The sequence below is a fragment of the Salminus brasiliensis genome, chromosome 3 (assembly GCF_030463535.1).
Source record: "Salminus brasiliensis chromosome 3, fSalBra1.hap2, whole genome shotgun sequence".
NCBI lineage: Eukaryota > Metazoa > Chordata > Actinopteri > Characiformes > Bryconidae > Salminus > Salminus brasiliensis.
The window spans coordinates 48,554,880-48,570,862 of record NC_132880.1 but is presented as its reverse complement, the minus strand read 5'-3'; the positions used below and the strand labels follow the sequence as shown (position 1 = coordinate 48,570,862).

Genomic DNA, 15,983 nt, shown 5'->3' with positions numbered 1-15,983 from the left:
TCAATGTTTTAAAATAATAAAGCCATGGCATGAAGTTTATTGGCTGGATAACCAATAGCAGAAACCCCTGGTAGACCTAATTTTCTCCTCATTGTCTGATTACTCAAGAGCATGATTGGATCACTGACCAAATCTGATGTTCTGATGCAGTTAACAGATCAAGAAGTGCACGTAAACACACTCACTGTTTCACGGCCAACAAACCTTACAAACCAAATATAATAACTGTTCTCACCTCCACTTTCAATCAGCACATCAAACAGGTCGTCCATGTGCTGGCTGGTCGCAGTGGGAACCTTAGAGGAACAAGGGTTTACAGCGTGAGATCCCAGATATACAGAAAGTCGCCAGGTGAACAGCAGCTCTGTGTGCTGAAGTATCTCCATACTACCTGAACAGTAGCCTGCAGTGCTCTGGTCTGTTTCACAGCCTCCTCGTAGCGAGGTGGGTCTTTGCTCTTGGGGCTGTGGTGGTTGGTGAATGTAGCTGGTGGGAGGATGTAGGCGGGCTGGCATGGAGATGGAGGCTGCTGTGGAGGAGAGGAGAAGCAGTAAGAACACTGTGTGCACAGCATTACACAGTACCTAGCCAGCTAACAGGTCAGTGTGGGGCCTGTATGCGTAGCCCAACTGGGAACCAGAACGTTTTGTCCTCAGGTTGCATGATGGCCTCACATATGGTGGATGCCCACCAGGGTCAGTGATGGGATGTAGAGGAGTTAAACATGGGCTCCATCTAGGTTGTACACTGTATACAGGGCCTAGATTGGGACCCATGTGAGACTAAGGTGGGCTATAACAACAGGGACCATTTGCAAAGCCCAGCTGGGTCCCAGTAAAAACGCACTTACAGACCCATTCAGAGCCCACCTAGAACCCACCTAGCATGGTGGCTGGGTACCATAGTTACCATAATGCAAAGATATAAGCTTAATAACACTTAAACGTCTATTTGAAGCTGTAATTTGTATTTACAGCAGTGGAGTAAACGCGAATTACACTCCACACCTGCCTCACTGTATGTAGTTTTTATAGGTCTGTGTTTTTATACCATACAAGTCTGCTGTATAAACTAGGAGTACAATTCCAGAACTGCACCCTGGGAACAACTGAACCAGTGAATTTTAGGGTTCTTACTTTGGGGGAGAGGCCGTTTGGGGCCGAATGTCTAGGAGAAACTCTGGGAGAGCTGGACTCCTGGGAGCTGTTGAAGAAACACTGGGGAACCTCAGTCATGGGCTGCCCCTGCTGAAAGCCTGAGCTGCTGCATAGGGGCATCACCTGGGAACAAGCACACAACGGTCAGTGTGTGTGTGTGTGTGTGTGTGTGTGTGTGTGTGCATAAGCAAGGCTAGTGAGCAAGATGCATGCTGAGAGACCAGAGTGTGCCATCTATTCATTTCCCTGCACCTGCCCGGCTCCCGTGCCTGACCAGCGCCAGTGATTGTGATGCTATTAGGAGAGGAATCCGTCAGATGACTTCAGCTGCCATTGCTTTGGCAGTGGAGGAGATGAGTGGGGAACGCAGGCCGACAGCAGCAGAGAAGCTTTCCATTTCTGCGCTCAGGCCAAGTCACTGAGAAATGGGACGGAGCTCTGTCACTGGGAGAGCACGCTGAACTGGATTTATGAAGTGTGGTGGAAATGCAGAGCAGGAGGAACGGTCGGGGAAAATCAAACTACAATAGAGCGTCATGCTGCAGCGCTGATTTGATGAGGGCTGTGTGTACTCCCGATTCCAGGAAACTAAATGTCAGAGCCGCATGTGCCAAAAAAATAAATCAAATAACAGTCATTTCACCCCGTGGTTTGCTGATGCTCACCTGTGGTGTAGCGTGAGTCTGATTTGCGTGCTGCTGAAAGGCCGAGCTCTCGGTTTTCAGGGGCTGCAGTAGTGGAGTTTTTATTTGGGCTGAGTCAGACACTGAGGTTTGGAGAACCGGCTGTGTCTGGACAGAAAAGAAAGGATTAGGATGGAGATAAAAGTAATGCAACAACCAAGGATTAGAAAAGCAGTGCAGGGAACGAACACTGTGATCAAAAACAGGAACGAAACTGAGGTAAAATGAACCCATTTGAAACGGTTCTGAAGCATTTCAGTTCGCAAAACAATTCCCCAGCACTTCCTTCCTCCCCAGATACAATCAAGTTCAAGTTTCAGGTTTATTTATGTAGTGTTTTTAACAGCAGACTGTTCCAACTGAGGAAAATATACTCATTTATTTATTTATTTAGTTGTTTATTAATAAACAAACAAACAAACAAATCAACAATACTTAATAATAATTCATAATCTAGTAAATGGAAGGTAGAGCTGATACTTGAATGGGTTACTAGCCAGTGGATGGTGGGGTCTTAACTCAAGGTTGGTTGACTGGCCATCTAACTGGTTGGTGACAGAGCTGTAGCACAGGGTTATTTGATAGGCCATCAAGCGTCTAATTGGTGGACACTAGAGCTGTAAAGAGCTGTTACCCAATTGAGTGTCTAATTAGTGGCCGGTAGGACCCGCAACCCAATGTTACCTGATTGTATGTTTAATTGGTGGATGGTAGAGCTGTAAGAGCTGTTATCGGATTAAACATCTAACTGGTGGATGGTCTAATTGGATGGTCTGATTGGATGCAAACCAAGGTTATTCGATTGTGTGTCTTGGTGGATGGTAGGGCAGTAATCCAAGGATAGCTGATTGGTGTCTAATTGGGGGATGGTAGAGCTGTAAGAGCTGTTATCGGATTAAATGTCTAATTGATGGATAGAAGAGCTGTACCCCGGGGTTACTGGATTGGCTGTCTAATTAGTGGATGGTAGGGCGGTGACCTAAGTTACCTGTTTGGCTGTGTAATTGGTGGATAGTAGAGCTGTAACCCTAGGTTACCTGGATATCTAATTGGTGGATGGTAGAGCTGTATCCCAGGGTTACTTGATTGGCTGTCTAATTGGTGGATGGTAGAGCTGTAAGAGCTGTTACTTGATTAAATGTCTAATTGGGTGATGGTAGGGCCTGCAACCCAATGTTGCGTGATTGTGTGTTTAATTGGTGGAGGGTAGAGCGATAACACATGGTTATTTGATTAAATGTCTTGTTGATAGAAAGTAGAGCGGTAACCCAAGTTTGTTTGATTAAGCATCTAATTGGATATTTGGAAAATGAACAGTTAATAAGGGTTTTTCCAATATAGCACTAAGTGTATGCTATATGGCCAATTATAGTAACAATAACATCACATTAATAAATTCATTAACCAGGTTGTAAGCTGTTGTAATTCTGATTATTATAGACCAAATCAGTATGTTTTTTTTAAACATGGTTTAAAGGTTTGCAGAACTTCTTAATGGACACCTCACATTCGATCAGCGAGTGAGCAGCTTGCTTTATGTAGTGCATGATATGAATAACACAGACTGAACCTAACCTGTTTTAACCAGCAGGGGGCGCTAGCACAGTAAAAGCTGCATGTATTATCTCTCAAATAACTTCATACCAAATCTTACTGTATCCATACAGAGCTCGATTGTATGTATTATTATTATTATGAACTGTTATCTGAGTCAGTAAGCCCTGATGGTGCAAATTCACCTGTGGTGTGGTGGACTTGTTGGTCAAGTGGATGGTGGTGGGCAGCAGGATATGGGGGCCTGACTGTGCATTGAGCTGTTGTGGAGGGCTGATGTAGAACTGCTGCAGCGGTGCTGCATGAACCTGGACCTGGGGTTCCTCCTGCTTCATCCCAGCCGGGGACGCTGCCATGGGGCCGTGCGCTGCCGAGCCACAGCTGGGAGAGGCGTCGCGCTCCTCTTTGACCCGGGCTGGAGGGCTGGGCTCACTCTGCTGTGCCGCCACTCCTTGCTGACTCCTCTTCTCCACCTCCAGCTGCATCTTCAGCTCCTCCACCAGACGCTGCTCCTGCTCCAGCTTGCGCATCAGCTCCTCGATCTGCCGCTCCTTCTCGTGGAGCCGCTGGTCCTTATCAGACACTTTGGTCTCCATGTCCTCCATCTTCAGGGGTGATGCGCCTGCCGCCGGCCAGGACGGAGACGGGGTACCTGCTGCTTTAGCACTGCCGTCTCCTACAGCTTCCTCCATGGGGGCAGTGGACACCTCCGACTGCACAGGAGACACTGGGGGAGTTGTGCTCATGCTTTCAAGCTGCTGGCTGGCTGGTGGAGAGACGGTGTCTGTGAGTGCAGCCGGCTGGATGCTGGTGGCAGCAGAGCTCTCCTGGTAGGGCTTCAGCCTCTCGATGAGGTCCGTCTTGGTGCCAGAGACGGGAAGGCCGCGCAGCTTCAGCTCCATCTTCAGCTCAGCCACCTGCAGGAATCCAGCACAACTGAATGAAGTTCTAGCTCAACCCTGATCCTGAATATCTGGATTTCAGGCAGGTTCGGCCATCTCAAATCTAACACACCTTCAGCTAATAAAGGGTTGAAGCTAATAAAAGAGCTGAATGGGGTTGGAGCTGCCTTCTACAGGGAGGTTTTCAGTCCTGATTGTAAGGAAAACATGGAAGTCCTAGCAGTAAGGACTGGAAGCCTGGATCCATTGGCAGGTTCTGTTCATTTAAGTTAAAGAGTTACACAGGGGACTAAACTCTTACTCTTAGTTTTTAATGATTATCTTGAAGCTTATCTTGCAGATTTTACTGCAGCTTAATCATATTCAGGTCACATTCAGGTACCCCTGAAGGCTTGATTATAGCTACATTATAATAAAGTGATAATACAACTTATAAAGTTACTAAATTATATATATTACATATACATTGTATATAAATAGTGGTTGGTGTGGCGCAACAGATAACACCACTACCTGCCAGTGAGCTACCACACCATGTGGAAAACTGGGGTTCGATTCCTGGTCTGGGTGACTGGGTGCTGCGCTACACCAATGAGTAGAGTCCTTGGGCAAGACTCCCAACACTACATTGCCTTACCTCCGTAATATGAGTAACCCTGGAAGTCGCTTCAGCTAAATGCCATAAATGTAAATATATATATTTTTATATATGTTACTAAAACATGTAAAGAAAATCTGTAAAAAAAAAAATGTATGTATACCCAAACAACCATTCTTTACTCTCAGAACTACATTACTGCCAGAATAAGCGTGAATTTCACAAACCCTAACAAAGAACCCTGTGGGACTCCACAAAATGTTCTAAACCATAAAATTAACAAGTAATTAATAATAATTTCTACATTAGGACTAATACCTGAACAGTCAATGTGTTCATTCTTTGAACTCTAGGTTTATTAATCCTAATGCAGAAACTACTGTGAATTATTTGGCAACCGATTGGTTTTGAGTACCATGTGGAGTCCCACAGGGTTCTATTTTAGGGCCTATTAAACTGATTAATAATAATTACGAGAGTGAATAGCTGTGTGAGATTACATACAGATACCTCCTTCTGTCATTAGATGGCTTCAAGAGACCCTAGGAAAGCTACAATACTGGGCAACGCACCTTCATTTCGTCCAGGTTGGCAGGCAGAGGGCCAGGTTTGCGGTTGTTGATGGCGTGGTTAGGGCGTGCAGGGGCAGCACTGGGTAGAGACACTACGATAGGAGCAGGCAGAGTCTGGCTGCTGCCCAGAACCATGTTAGGGCAGTTGCTCTGAGCCTCGGTCACAGGCCTGCGGTACAAACAGGAGAAAACAGGCTAGCAGGGTAGCAGAGGGGGAGGCTTCCAGTGAGAGGGGGAACTTCCTGTATCCTCATCATTTACAATCAACAAGCCACGTCTCAGACAATAGCAACAGAATTTCCTCTGGCACAAACAGGGGTTAGAGAGTGCAGGAATGTGAGGAACTGCCGTGCTCAGGATTGATAGGTGAGACTGTGGCATTCAGAGACGCATTAATCAGCACTCGGGGTGTTTGCTTTCCGCTCTGTGTTACGTAATGATTGTTGCTGAAATAATCATAAGATCAGAATAATCTCATTCCAAGGTCTTTAATCCGAGCGTCGAGTCTGACATGCCAGGATAGTGAGCAGTAGAAGGAGCTGAACCAAGATACAGTCAAATGAACATGGAACAGGGATGTCCTGATCCAATCCAGTGCTGATCCGGTTATCTTAACGAAGAGGGTATCGGCTATCAAGCCGCAAGCCTGATTCGGTTCCGATTCTTTGTTTTTACCACTGTGTTTAAGCAGCGCGCCGTCTGGTGTCTTCTAGGCCCCAGAACGGCTTCTTACACTCTTCGGACAAAAGTATTGGGACACTTATTGTTTCTTCTGAAATCAATGCTATTAAAAAAAAGAGATCCTGCTTTTGTTGGAGTAACTGTCTCTACTGTCCAGAGAAGAAGGCTTTTTAGATTTTGGAACAGCATTGCTGTGAGAATTTAATTGCATTCAGTGACAAAAGTGTAAGTGAGGTCACCTCATCATGCCCCAACTCCCCAACTCATCCCAAAAGTACTGGACAAAGCTCCACCACCATCATTCCAGAGAACACAGCTCTTCCACTGCTCCACAGCTCAATGCTGGGGGGCTTTATACCCTTCTACTAGCCCACGCCTGGCATTAGGCAGCATGGTGCAAATAGGTTCATGTTGCTGATCTGCTCCAGAGAGTCCTATTCTATTGGCAGTACTTCTGTGCCAGCTATGCGTGCAACTTCAAGTAGCTGAATGCATTCATTAGAAGGGGTGTCCAAAAATATTTGGACATGCAGTGTATATGAACTGTTACTAAAACAAGAGATTTGACTTCAGTATTAATTAGCAAGCAGATTGGTATCGGACGATATTCAGCATTTAGATACTCGGATTGGATCAGACAATAACTTTTATATATTCACAAATGAGACTTTGATCTTCACTTTCATCTATTGTTAGCCACTTAGCATTTACAGTAAGGTCTTCCTTTAAGCTAAATTAGAGCCCCATTTCAATACTGTTTCCAACATCCCCTCACTAACTAACTCACCCCTCGAGTGTGTGTCATGTCTAGGGTAGACAGCTGGCTACTCACAGTGCAAGGGAACACACTCACTCTTAGCTTGGTTAGCCGGAGTGCTAATCAGCTGGCCATGCAAACCTTGCAATGTTAAACACAAAGTCTGAACCTAAAGTACCACAAAAAAACGGTTGTAGCCTTTAGCTTGCTAACTAGCAAGCTGGCACAGTAAAATAATGTAGTACCAGCAGTCAGTAGTTAATAGGGATGCACCGATCCGATATTAGGATCGGGTATCGGCCCGATATTAACAAAATTAGCTGGATCGGGTATCGGAAAATTAGGCCGATCCATGGAACCGATCCTTTTACTTTAGTTTGTTGGTGTGAGACTGAACTAAATGTGCAAATAAATAAATGACAAATGACAATTTAGTACATTTAGATCTATATATCTGTGTTAATTTGTTTTATTATATAAAGTAATGTTGAAGTCAATCCTGATGCCTTAAGTCTCTCCCACATGGTGAGGTATACAGTTTATTAATTCAGCAATGGTACCAGACTGGTATCGGGTATCGACCGATATGCAAAGTTTACGTATTGGTATCGGTATCGGAACTGAAAAAGCTGGATCGGTGCATCCCTAGTAGTTAATAGGCTGTTGAAAAGCTGGGCCTCATTGCAGATGGAGAGATTTACAACCTAAAGCCTAGCAAATCAAAAGTTATATAGTTATATTTTTTAATATGAAGCATGTTAAAGTCAGCGCTTGTGTTTACTCTGTCCTTCCACTTTCAGAAGGCTCATATAACCATGAAGTGGGGACCGTAGGGACTGTCCACACACCTGAGAGGCGCAGGTAGGATGGTCTGGTAGTTGTAGTGCTGCTGCTGCTGGCTGAGGATCTGCAGGTGCAGGAACTGCTGTTGCTGCTGGAGCAGACGGGCATAGGCCGAGTCCATGGGGGCTTCGTTGGGCTCCTGCTTTTGGTCCGGTGGGATGTACTGGTGGTATTTGAGCTTCCTCACCCTCGGCTTGGGCTCCTTGCTCTTTTTGCTGCGGCTCCTCTCGCCGGGCAGCCTGGGCTGGCTTTGCTGAAAGAGGGGAAGAGGAGAGGGAGGGCAGGGGAGGGGAGGGTCAGTAAGGATGGACGCTACCCGAAGCACACCTGAAACCACACAGTTAACATGCTGCTGATCGGGAGCCAGCTGACCCGCAGCCCTCGACTGTGAGAGAGATCTGTGGGCGAAGCTGCACCGTTACAGTGCTGGCTGGTGAATAGGTGGGCCGCGAGTCGACACCCATCAAAAACGGCAGGATGGGGAAACAGGATGTATGGAAGTGGGGGGACGTGACCCTCATTGTTTTGGGAGCGCTCGGCTACAGGATGCACATGAAAATGGCTCTGGCATCTGAGGGAGGGCTGCGAAAGCCACCGAGCTGTAATAACGTCGTTTCAGGCTGGCTTAGGTGAACCGGGATGCTCGGATTCACTCAGCTCCCCAGGCAGGGAGGAAGGGAGGGAGGCTGGCTTCTCAGAACAAATATGCGGGATATGCTTTGAGGGTACGGATTATGATAAATGCACAAGTTATTGCCTCGCTCTTGGTTTGCGGGCCTGCACTTTCATCAGTCCTCCACTGTATAATGAGAGTGAGCATTTCACTTGACCTCCAATAGACACAAGGCAGCTGCTGCTGTCCCCTGATTTGCTGAGTCTTTTCAGCCTCTGCTTTGGCCTAAAGTACCCCGACAGGGACACGATCTCCCCCTGGAGCTGCTCTCAAGACGACAGGCTGTTAAGTATCAGCGTCCCCTGCTTCAGAGCCCCTCCTGGGACGTCTTACCACTGTTTGTCGAGCAGACCTGATCAAAGGAGGAGGCACATCATGAAAGGTGAGACTCATGGTTCGGATTATCTGGGGTTTCTTCTCTCAGGTTTCAGATTCAAATCTCTGCTAAACAGGAAAATTCATCATGAATTTGAGGCTCGGTCTAACGCTGGTAGGTCCATACATAAATGGACAAAAGTATTGGGACACCTGCTCATGTTACATTGTTTCTTCTGAATCAAAGGGGATTAAAAAGAGCTGATCCTGCTTTTGTTGGAGTAACTAGTCTCTACTGTCCAGGGAAGGAGAAGAAGGCTTTCTACTAGATTGTAGAAGGAGGACTGCTGTGAGGATTTGATTGCATTCAGCGACAAGAGCACTAATTAGTGGGGTCAGACTAATGAAGTATTGGATGGAGCTCCATCACCATCATCATTCTAGAGAACACAGTTCTTCCACTGCTCCACAGCTCCTCAATGCTCCTCAATCTAGTCCACGCCTGGCATTAGGCAGCATGGTCCCCATAGGTTCATGTTTATGATCTGCTCCAGGGGGTCCTATTCTATTGGCAGCACTTCTCTACAGGGAGACACAGCTGTGTTAGCAACGGGTGCAACTTAACATAGCTGAATGCATTGATTAGAAGAGGTGTCCACAAACATTTGGACACACAGTTTGGGTTTCTTGTGGTCGACGGTTAGCTAGCTAGCCTTGTAGATAATGACCACGCCATGTCTACCCACTCACATTCGGCTGACAAGGAGACCTACAGCAGGACAATAACACGCATCAATGTTGAGTCACTGACCACCGGCTGAGGACAGACAAACACTGGCAGGAAATGACCTCACCAAAGCATATGGCTCACCTTCAGAAGGGTGGGGCCAGGCTTAGCGGGGGCAGCGGTGGTGGCCGGCTGAGGAGCAGCTATGGGTTGAGCGCTTGCTTGATCTTCTGCTGATGTACGGCCGGGGAACTCTGAGCTCTGGGTCGTAGGTGGACAGAGCTGAGATAAAGGCAGACACAAACCACATGGCCAGGCCACTTCAAACACAAAGGAGGAGAAAGTGCAATAAATCTAGCTAACACCACACAGCCCTGAGAACATCGGCTGGATGGGAGCTGGGAGGAGATGATAAATGCATTGCACAGCTGCTCTGTAGAGCTGAAGTAGCTTCAAATTTGTCTCAAGGAAGAGAACAGCATGGTCCGAAGATGCTCCTAGATCAGAACTCTGCTGCTCAGGAAAGACAGCAGGGTTTTTATAACAGATCGTATAAGTTAGTGATGTTTAGCCAGGTGTAAAACAGCAGCACTGCAAACTGAGGTCTGAACATTTAACACTGGTATGGTTTTCTAGGGGCTACAAATGATGATGAATGGTATTAGACAGTATTTTACTAGGACTAAAAGTTAGACTCTAACTCTAAGTCTGATCTGAAGTCTTAGTTCCTTAAAGATTTATTTTAAAGAGTCTTTATTTATAGAGTGTTTATTTGATAGTGTTTATTTATAGTGTTTTTTTGATAGTTATTATCATATAGTGTTTATTGTGTTTATTTATAGAGTGTTTATTTTAGTGTTTATTTAGTGTTTATTTTATAGTGTTTATTTATTGTGTTTATTTTAGTGTTTATCGTATATAGTGTTTATAGTGTTTATTTTATAGTGTTTGTTTATAGTGTTTGTTGTATAGAGTGTTTATTTATAGTGTTTATAGTGTTTATTTTATAGTGTTTGTTTATAGTATTTATAGTGTTTCTTTTATAGTGTTTATTTATAGGATTTATAGTGTTTATTTTATAGTGTTTATTTTATAGTGTTTGTTTATAGTATTTATAGTGTTTATTTTATAGTGTTTGTTTATAGTGTTTATAGTGTTTATTGTATAGAGTGTTTATTTCATAGTGTTTATTCTTACATGAACGGTTGCAACTGTAACAACTGCAATTTCCCTCCTGGGGTCAATAAAGTGTTTCTGATTCTGATTCTGATTCTGATTATAATGACGGACCCCACTGTCCTCCTAAACTGGACAAATCCCAAAGAAAAGAACACTGGTGAACTTCAGAACCTTCAGTAAAAAATGGCGTACATGGGTTTTAAGAAAACATTTAATCTTAAAAAAGCTCAGTGAACTAGACCTGTTATTGTTTTTTCACTAGTGGACTTTCCACCATAGCAATAAATGCATGAAACCTCATCATCAGCTGAACACTCCCGCCTGCAGCACTAACACACAGAGAGAGTGAGCGCAGGCCTCACCTGTAGACTGGAACCAGGGCTTTGGGAAGCGGATGAGATCTCCGGGAGCTTAGCTTCTCTTGGGGATGGGACTGAGCACTGAGACTCCTGGCTGCCTGGGTCGTCTGGGGACAGAGCTTCACTGCTGTCCTCATCAAAGTTGTACACGTCCATGGTGTTCTGATAGCCCTCCTCATCTATCGTAACCAGCAGCACAAAACAAGGCACAAAGCCATGAACCTACAGCTTCAGGCTTCAGGATGACTGATCGGATCTGCTGTAGGGTTTCTTACCTGTGATGACCTCCTTAACACTGGAGTCCACAGGTAGGATGTTCTTCTCTACCAGCTCCATCGGGCCAGGCCGCTGGGCGATCTTCTCGTTGAGGTCGTCGGCCAGTCGAGCCCTCTTCAGCTTCATTTGGGTGGCCTGCAAAGAGGGCTCTGCCTGGGTCTCTGGAACACAGTGGCTCACTTAGTTCAGACACAGTGCCGGTCTTTATGGACTCTGATAAATAAGCAAAAGCATTTAAGAAAACTTTGCATTTATCAGGAACACATCACTCTATCTTCAAGCTCAACTTCTCAGAATATTCATGACAGCTTTTTATCACAGATAAAGCTTGGTGGTGTGGTTACCCTGCAGGATGTGCATGCGGACCAGCTCTGCACGCTCAGGCCTGCTGCGAATCTTGTGCTTCAGAAAGTTCTCAGTCTGGCCAAAGTGGAGGAGCAAAATGGGAGAAAAACAGACATGAAGGCCTTGGCAATGTAAGATTTCTACACCATTTAACAGCCATAACATTAAAACCACCTGGCAAAAAGCTGTTAGTTGTGAGATGGGGCCTCCACGAGGATCAATAATCAATAATCGCTAGATCACCGGTTGTCCTTTTGGTAGGTTCTGACCCCACAAGACATGCCTGACGTTTTGGAGATGTTCTGACCCAGTCATCTAGACCTGGTGCACCATCCACTTTTGGGATGCAACAACAATGCAATCAAATCCTAACCTACCATCATATCCTAACCCTAATCCTTAGATCTACCCTTGAATTAAGACTAAACCCTAACACTAACGTTAACTTTACCCTTAAATCAAGAATAAATACTAACCCTAACCTTACCCTGGAATCAAGACTAAACCATAACCTTAACCTTTTCCTTGAATTAAGACTAAATCCTAACCCAATCGTACCCTTAAATCAAGACTTAAACCTAACTTTAACTTTACCCTTGAATCAAGACTAAATCCTAACCCTAACCTTACCCTTACATCAAGATTAAACCCTAACCCTAACCTTATCCTTGAATCAAGACTTAAACCTAACCCTAACCTTAACTTTACCCTTGAATCAAGACTTAAACCTAACCTTAACTTTACCCTTGAATCAAGACTAAATCCTAACCCTAACCTTAACCTTACCCTTGAATCAAGACTAAATCCTAACCCCAATCTTACCCTTACATCAAGATTAAACCCTAACCCTAACCTTATCCTTGAATCAAGACTTAAACCTAACCCTAACCTTAACTTTACCCTTGAATCAAGACTAAACCCTAACCTTAACTTTACCCTGGAATCAAGACTAAAACCTAACCCTAACCTTAACTTTACCCTTGAATCAAGACTAAACCCTAACCTTAACTTTACCCTGGAATCAAGACTAAACCCTAACCTTAACTTTACCCTGGAATCAAGACTAAAACCTAACCCTAACCTTAACTTTACCCTGGAATCAAGACTAAAACCTAACCCTAACCTTAACTTTACCCTTAAATCAAGACTAAACCCTAACCTTAACTTTACCCTTAAATCAAGACTAAGCCCTAACCTTAACTTTACCCTGGAATCAAGACTAAAACCTAACCCTAACCTTAACTTTACCCTTAAATCAAGACTAAATCCTAACCCTAACTTTACCCTTAAATCAAGACTAAACCCTAACCTTAACTTTACCCTTAAATCAAGACTAAACCCTAACCTTAACCCTACCCTAAACCTTAAATCTAACCCTAAATCCTAATCTTAACCCTAACATTAACCACAAATCAATGCTAAACCTTAATCCTAACCCTAACCTTAACCTTACCCTCAAATCTAACCCTAAACCTAACCCTAAAAGGGTAAGGTTAAGGTTAGGGTCTGGGTTAGGTGTAGAGTCAGATTTAGGGGTATGGCTAAGGTTAAGGTTAGGGTCAGATTTAGGGGTAAGGCTAAGGTTAGGGTCAGATTTAGGGGTAAGGTTAAGGTTAAGGTTTGGGTCAGATCTAAGGTTAAGTTTAAGTTTTTAGGGTTACATCCAATACACAGTCATTAACACTGAGTTTAGAGTTCAGCTGCATTTAATACAGATTCAGCCGAATGTTGGATGAACGTCAGGTCAGCTACCATCTACAGCCGTCTACACTGGACCATCCAAGTAAGGTGAGACCCCATTCTCTGACTGTTAGCTCGGTATAAGTAGATGAAGTCCAGTTTAGGTTTCAGTTCTAAATCCTGATTGATGCTTTAGGATTTGTCTGCGAGACTCTCACCCTGGCTCTCTCCAGGCTTCGAATCTGCTCGTGAAAGGTAGCAGGAGTCTTCAGTGCTGGAGAGACAAATAAATCAGAAGTCATCACTCAGAAGGTACAGTCTGCTTACAGAAGGTCTTCCAGCTAATCCCTCTGAGCTAAACATCACGACCTGGCTGCCTCTGTGCTGATTGTAAGGGCAAATCTGTCCAAACCCTGCACACGGCAGGACCCGAGGGGGAAATCTCGGATTGATTTGTATCTGCAGAAGTGAAACCAGACACTTAGCAATCTGCCAGAGTAAGGAGATGTTCTTCTGAGAACACAAACACTTTGTCAAGATGAAAGGTTTCCTTCCTCTGGTTGGTTAGCCGAGTTCGCCTCTACGACTCACAGGAAGTGACTGTTCCATCCATTCATGACTGGAGGCCTGAGCAACCGGCTTGGTAAGAAGCAGTTACTCGACCTCCTTTTGGTGGTCTGGTAATGAGTCATTCCACTAAACCAACATCACCTTTCAAACAGAGCATTTCTGAAGCTCTGACTAGGAGCAGTCAGCCGCTAAAGAAGCCCTCGCAGCGTTCCTGGCACCGCTGAACAGTGGACGGGCATTGTTCCTTACGAGTGGCTGGGCTACGAGCAGGAGGTCTGGGTGCTGGGCCTGAGCTCGTCTGGAGCTTGAAGCTCTGCAGGTGTAGTGCTGGGTGAGCTCCTGCAGAGCCAGACAGACATCACTCACACCATTGTTCGCTCTGTGCTTTCTTATCAGCCTGTATCCTCCACAGACACGTTCTTTTATTAGAACTGCTCCTCTTAACACCACTCATGACACGCTCCACCCGCCATGGGACATGTTTGGGAGAGAACTGGGACTGTACTCTGGGTAATGTGCTCCACTTTGCACGAAGCAAGCGCCTTAAAGGAGTAGTTTGGTGCCAAATCTCATTTATGCAGTTTTGTTTTTCCCTTCGCAACAAACACAGTGAGTCAGCCATGGCGTGCTCGGCGTGGACGGGTCAGTTCCTTAGTTTTGCTCTAGAGCTATGAGGTCAGTGGAGGTTTTTAAACCACCAGCTGGTGTAGTGATGAATGCGGGCGTAAATTTAGCCTCAAACTGTGCCAGAATATCTTACGTGGCTTCTGACTATATTAGAACTGGGTGGTGTGAATGTTTATAGGGCTGGGCGATATGGTACAAATATGATAATTATATATTACATTACATTATACATATTATATTCCTTACCATATTTTAATACATTTGCACAACATCAGTGACAGATTTCTTTTTTAATCTGCTCTCAAAATACTTACACTATATGGACAAAAGTTTTGGGACACCTGCTCGTTCAATGTTTCTTCTGAAATCAAGGCTATTAAAACAGCTGATCCTGCTTTTGTTGGAGGAACTGTCTCTACTGTCCAGATTTTAGATTTAGATTTTAGGAGAATTCAAAAGGACTGCATTCAGCAACAAGAGCAAGGTTAGTGATGTCAGGATGTTGGACGATCATCACCACCCCACCTCATCATCCTCAACTCCACCACCCATCATTACAGAGAACACAGTTCTTCCACTGCTCCACAGCTCAATGCTGAGGGGGGGGGGTGCTTTATACCCCTCTACTCGCCCAGGCCTGGCATTATTAGGCAGCATGGTGCCAATAGGTTCACAATGTTAATCTGATCCAGAGAGTCCTATTCTATTGGCAGTCCTTCTCTACAGGGACTAGACAAGCTGTGTATATGTGTGCATTTTCAGCAATGGGTCCAACTTAAAGTTGCTGAATGCATTCATTAGAAGGGGTGTCCACAAACATTTGGCCATATAGTGTAGCATAGGAAAGGAAAAAAGGTATAGTGTTCTTATCATAATAAGTAAATTGATCATAATATGGTCAAATATTGTCATATTGCTCACCTCTAGATGTTTATTATGATACATCGCATCACAGTAAGTCACCACATGCTAGGACTGATGGACATCGTCAGTGTTTTTCATGTATCACACTGAGCACAAATCAGTCCATCAGTACTATAATTATAGTGTGTGACATGTTGACTGACAGCTATTCAGGTTTAACCTGCACTGGTTAGCATCGTATTGAGTAAAGGGGGGAGAGGGAGGGCCATCCTAGCCACCCAGAGGGAGCGAGGCCAATAGACCACTGATGTCATGTTGTTATTTTCTGCTGGTTCAGTTGATCTGAGCTGGTCAATGATGGTCAAAGTGTTTATAAAAAAACTTGACCATCAAACATGACAAATCTTGGTGGGTGTGGTGCAACAGATAACACCACTACCTGCCACTGAGCTACCACACCATGTGGGAGACTGGGGTTCAATTCCCGGTCTGGGTGGCCAATACGAGTCCTTGGGCAAGACTCCTAACACTACATTGGTCCACCTCTGTAATACGAGTAACCTTGTAAGTCTCTCTGGATAAGAGTGTCAGCTAAATGCCATAAATGTAAATGTAATGTAA

General features: G+C 44.8%; 1 protein-coding gene across 5 annotated transcripts in view; it reads right to left on the bottom strand.

Moving 5' to 3' along the window:
- Nucleotides 1-15,983, bottom strand: part of mrtfbb (myocardin related transcription factor Bb) — a 68,870-nt gene that overhangs the window by 6,574 nt on the left and 46,313 nt on the right. For 4 of the 5 annotated variants that reach the window (XM_072676435.1, XM_072676436.1, XM_072676439.1 and 1 more), the window contains 12 exons: nucleotides 13,520-13,575; nucleotides 11,621-11,696; nucleotides 11,276-11,437; nucleotides 11,004-11,179; nucleotides 9,607-9,744; nucleotides 7,753-8,000; nucleotides 5,467-5,635; nucleotides 3,580-4,311; nucleotides 1,823-1,948; nucleotides 1,137-1,280; nucleotides 392-529; nucleotides 236-296 (listed from right to left, as the gene is read on the bottom strand). In XM_072676435.1, the coding sequence (XP_072532536.1) occupies nucleotides 236-296; nucleotides 392-529; nucleotides 1,137-1,280; nucleotides 1,823-1,948; nucleotides 3,580-4,311; nucleotides 5,467-5,635; nucleotides 7,753-8,000; nucleotides 9,607-9,744; nucleotides 11,004-11,179; nucleotides 11,276-11,437; nucleotides 11,621-11,696; nucleotides 13,520-13,575 (2,226 nt within the window). The remainder of the gene's footprint in view (nucleotides 1-235; nucleotides 297-391; nucleotides 530-1,136; nucleotides 1,281-1,822; nucleotides 1,949-3,579; nucleotides 4,312-5,466; nucleotides 5,636-7,752; nucleotides 8,001-9,606; nucleotides 9,745-11,003; nucleotides 11,180-11,275; nucleotides 11,438-11,620; nucleotides 11,697-13,519; nucleotides 13,576-15,983) is intronic. The other variant, XM_072676437.1, reaches the window with a different exon arrangement.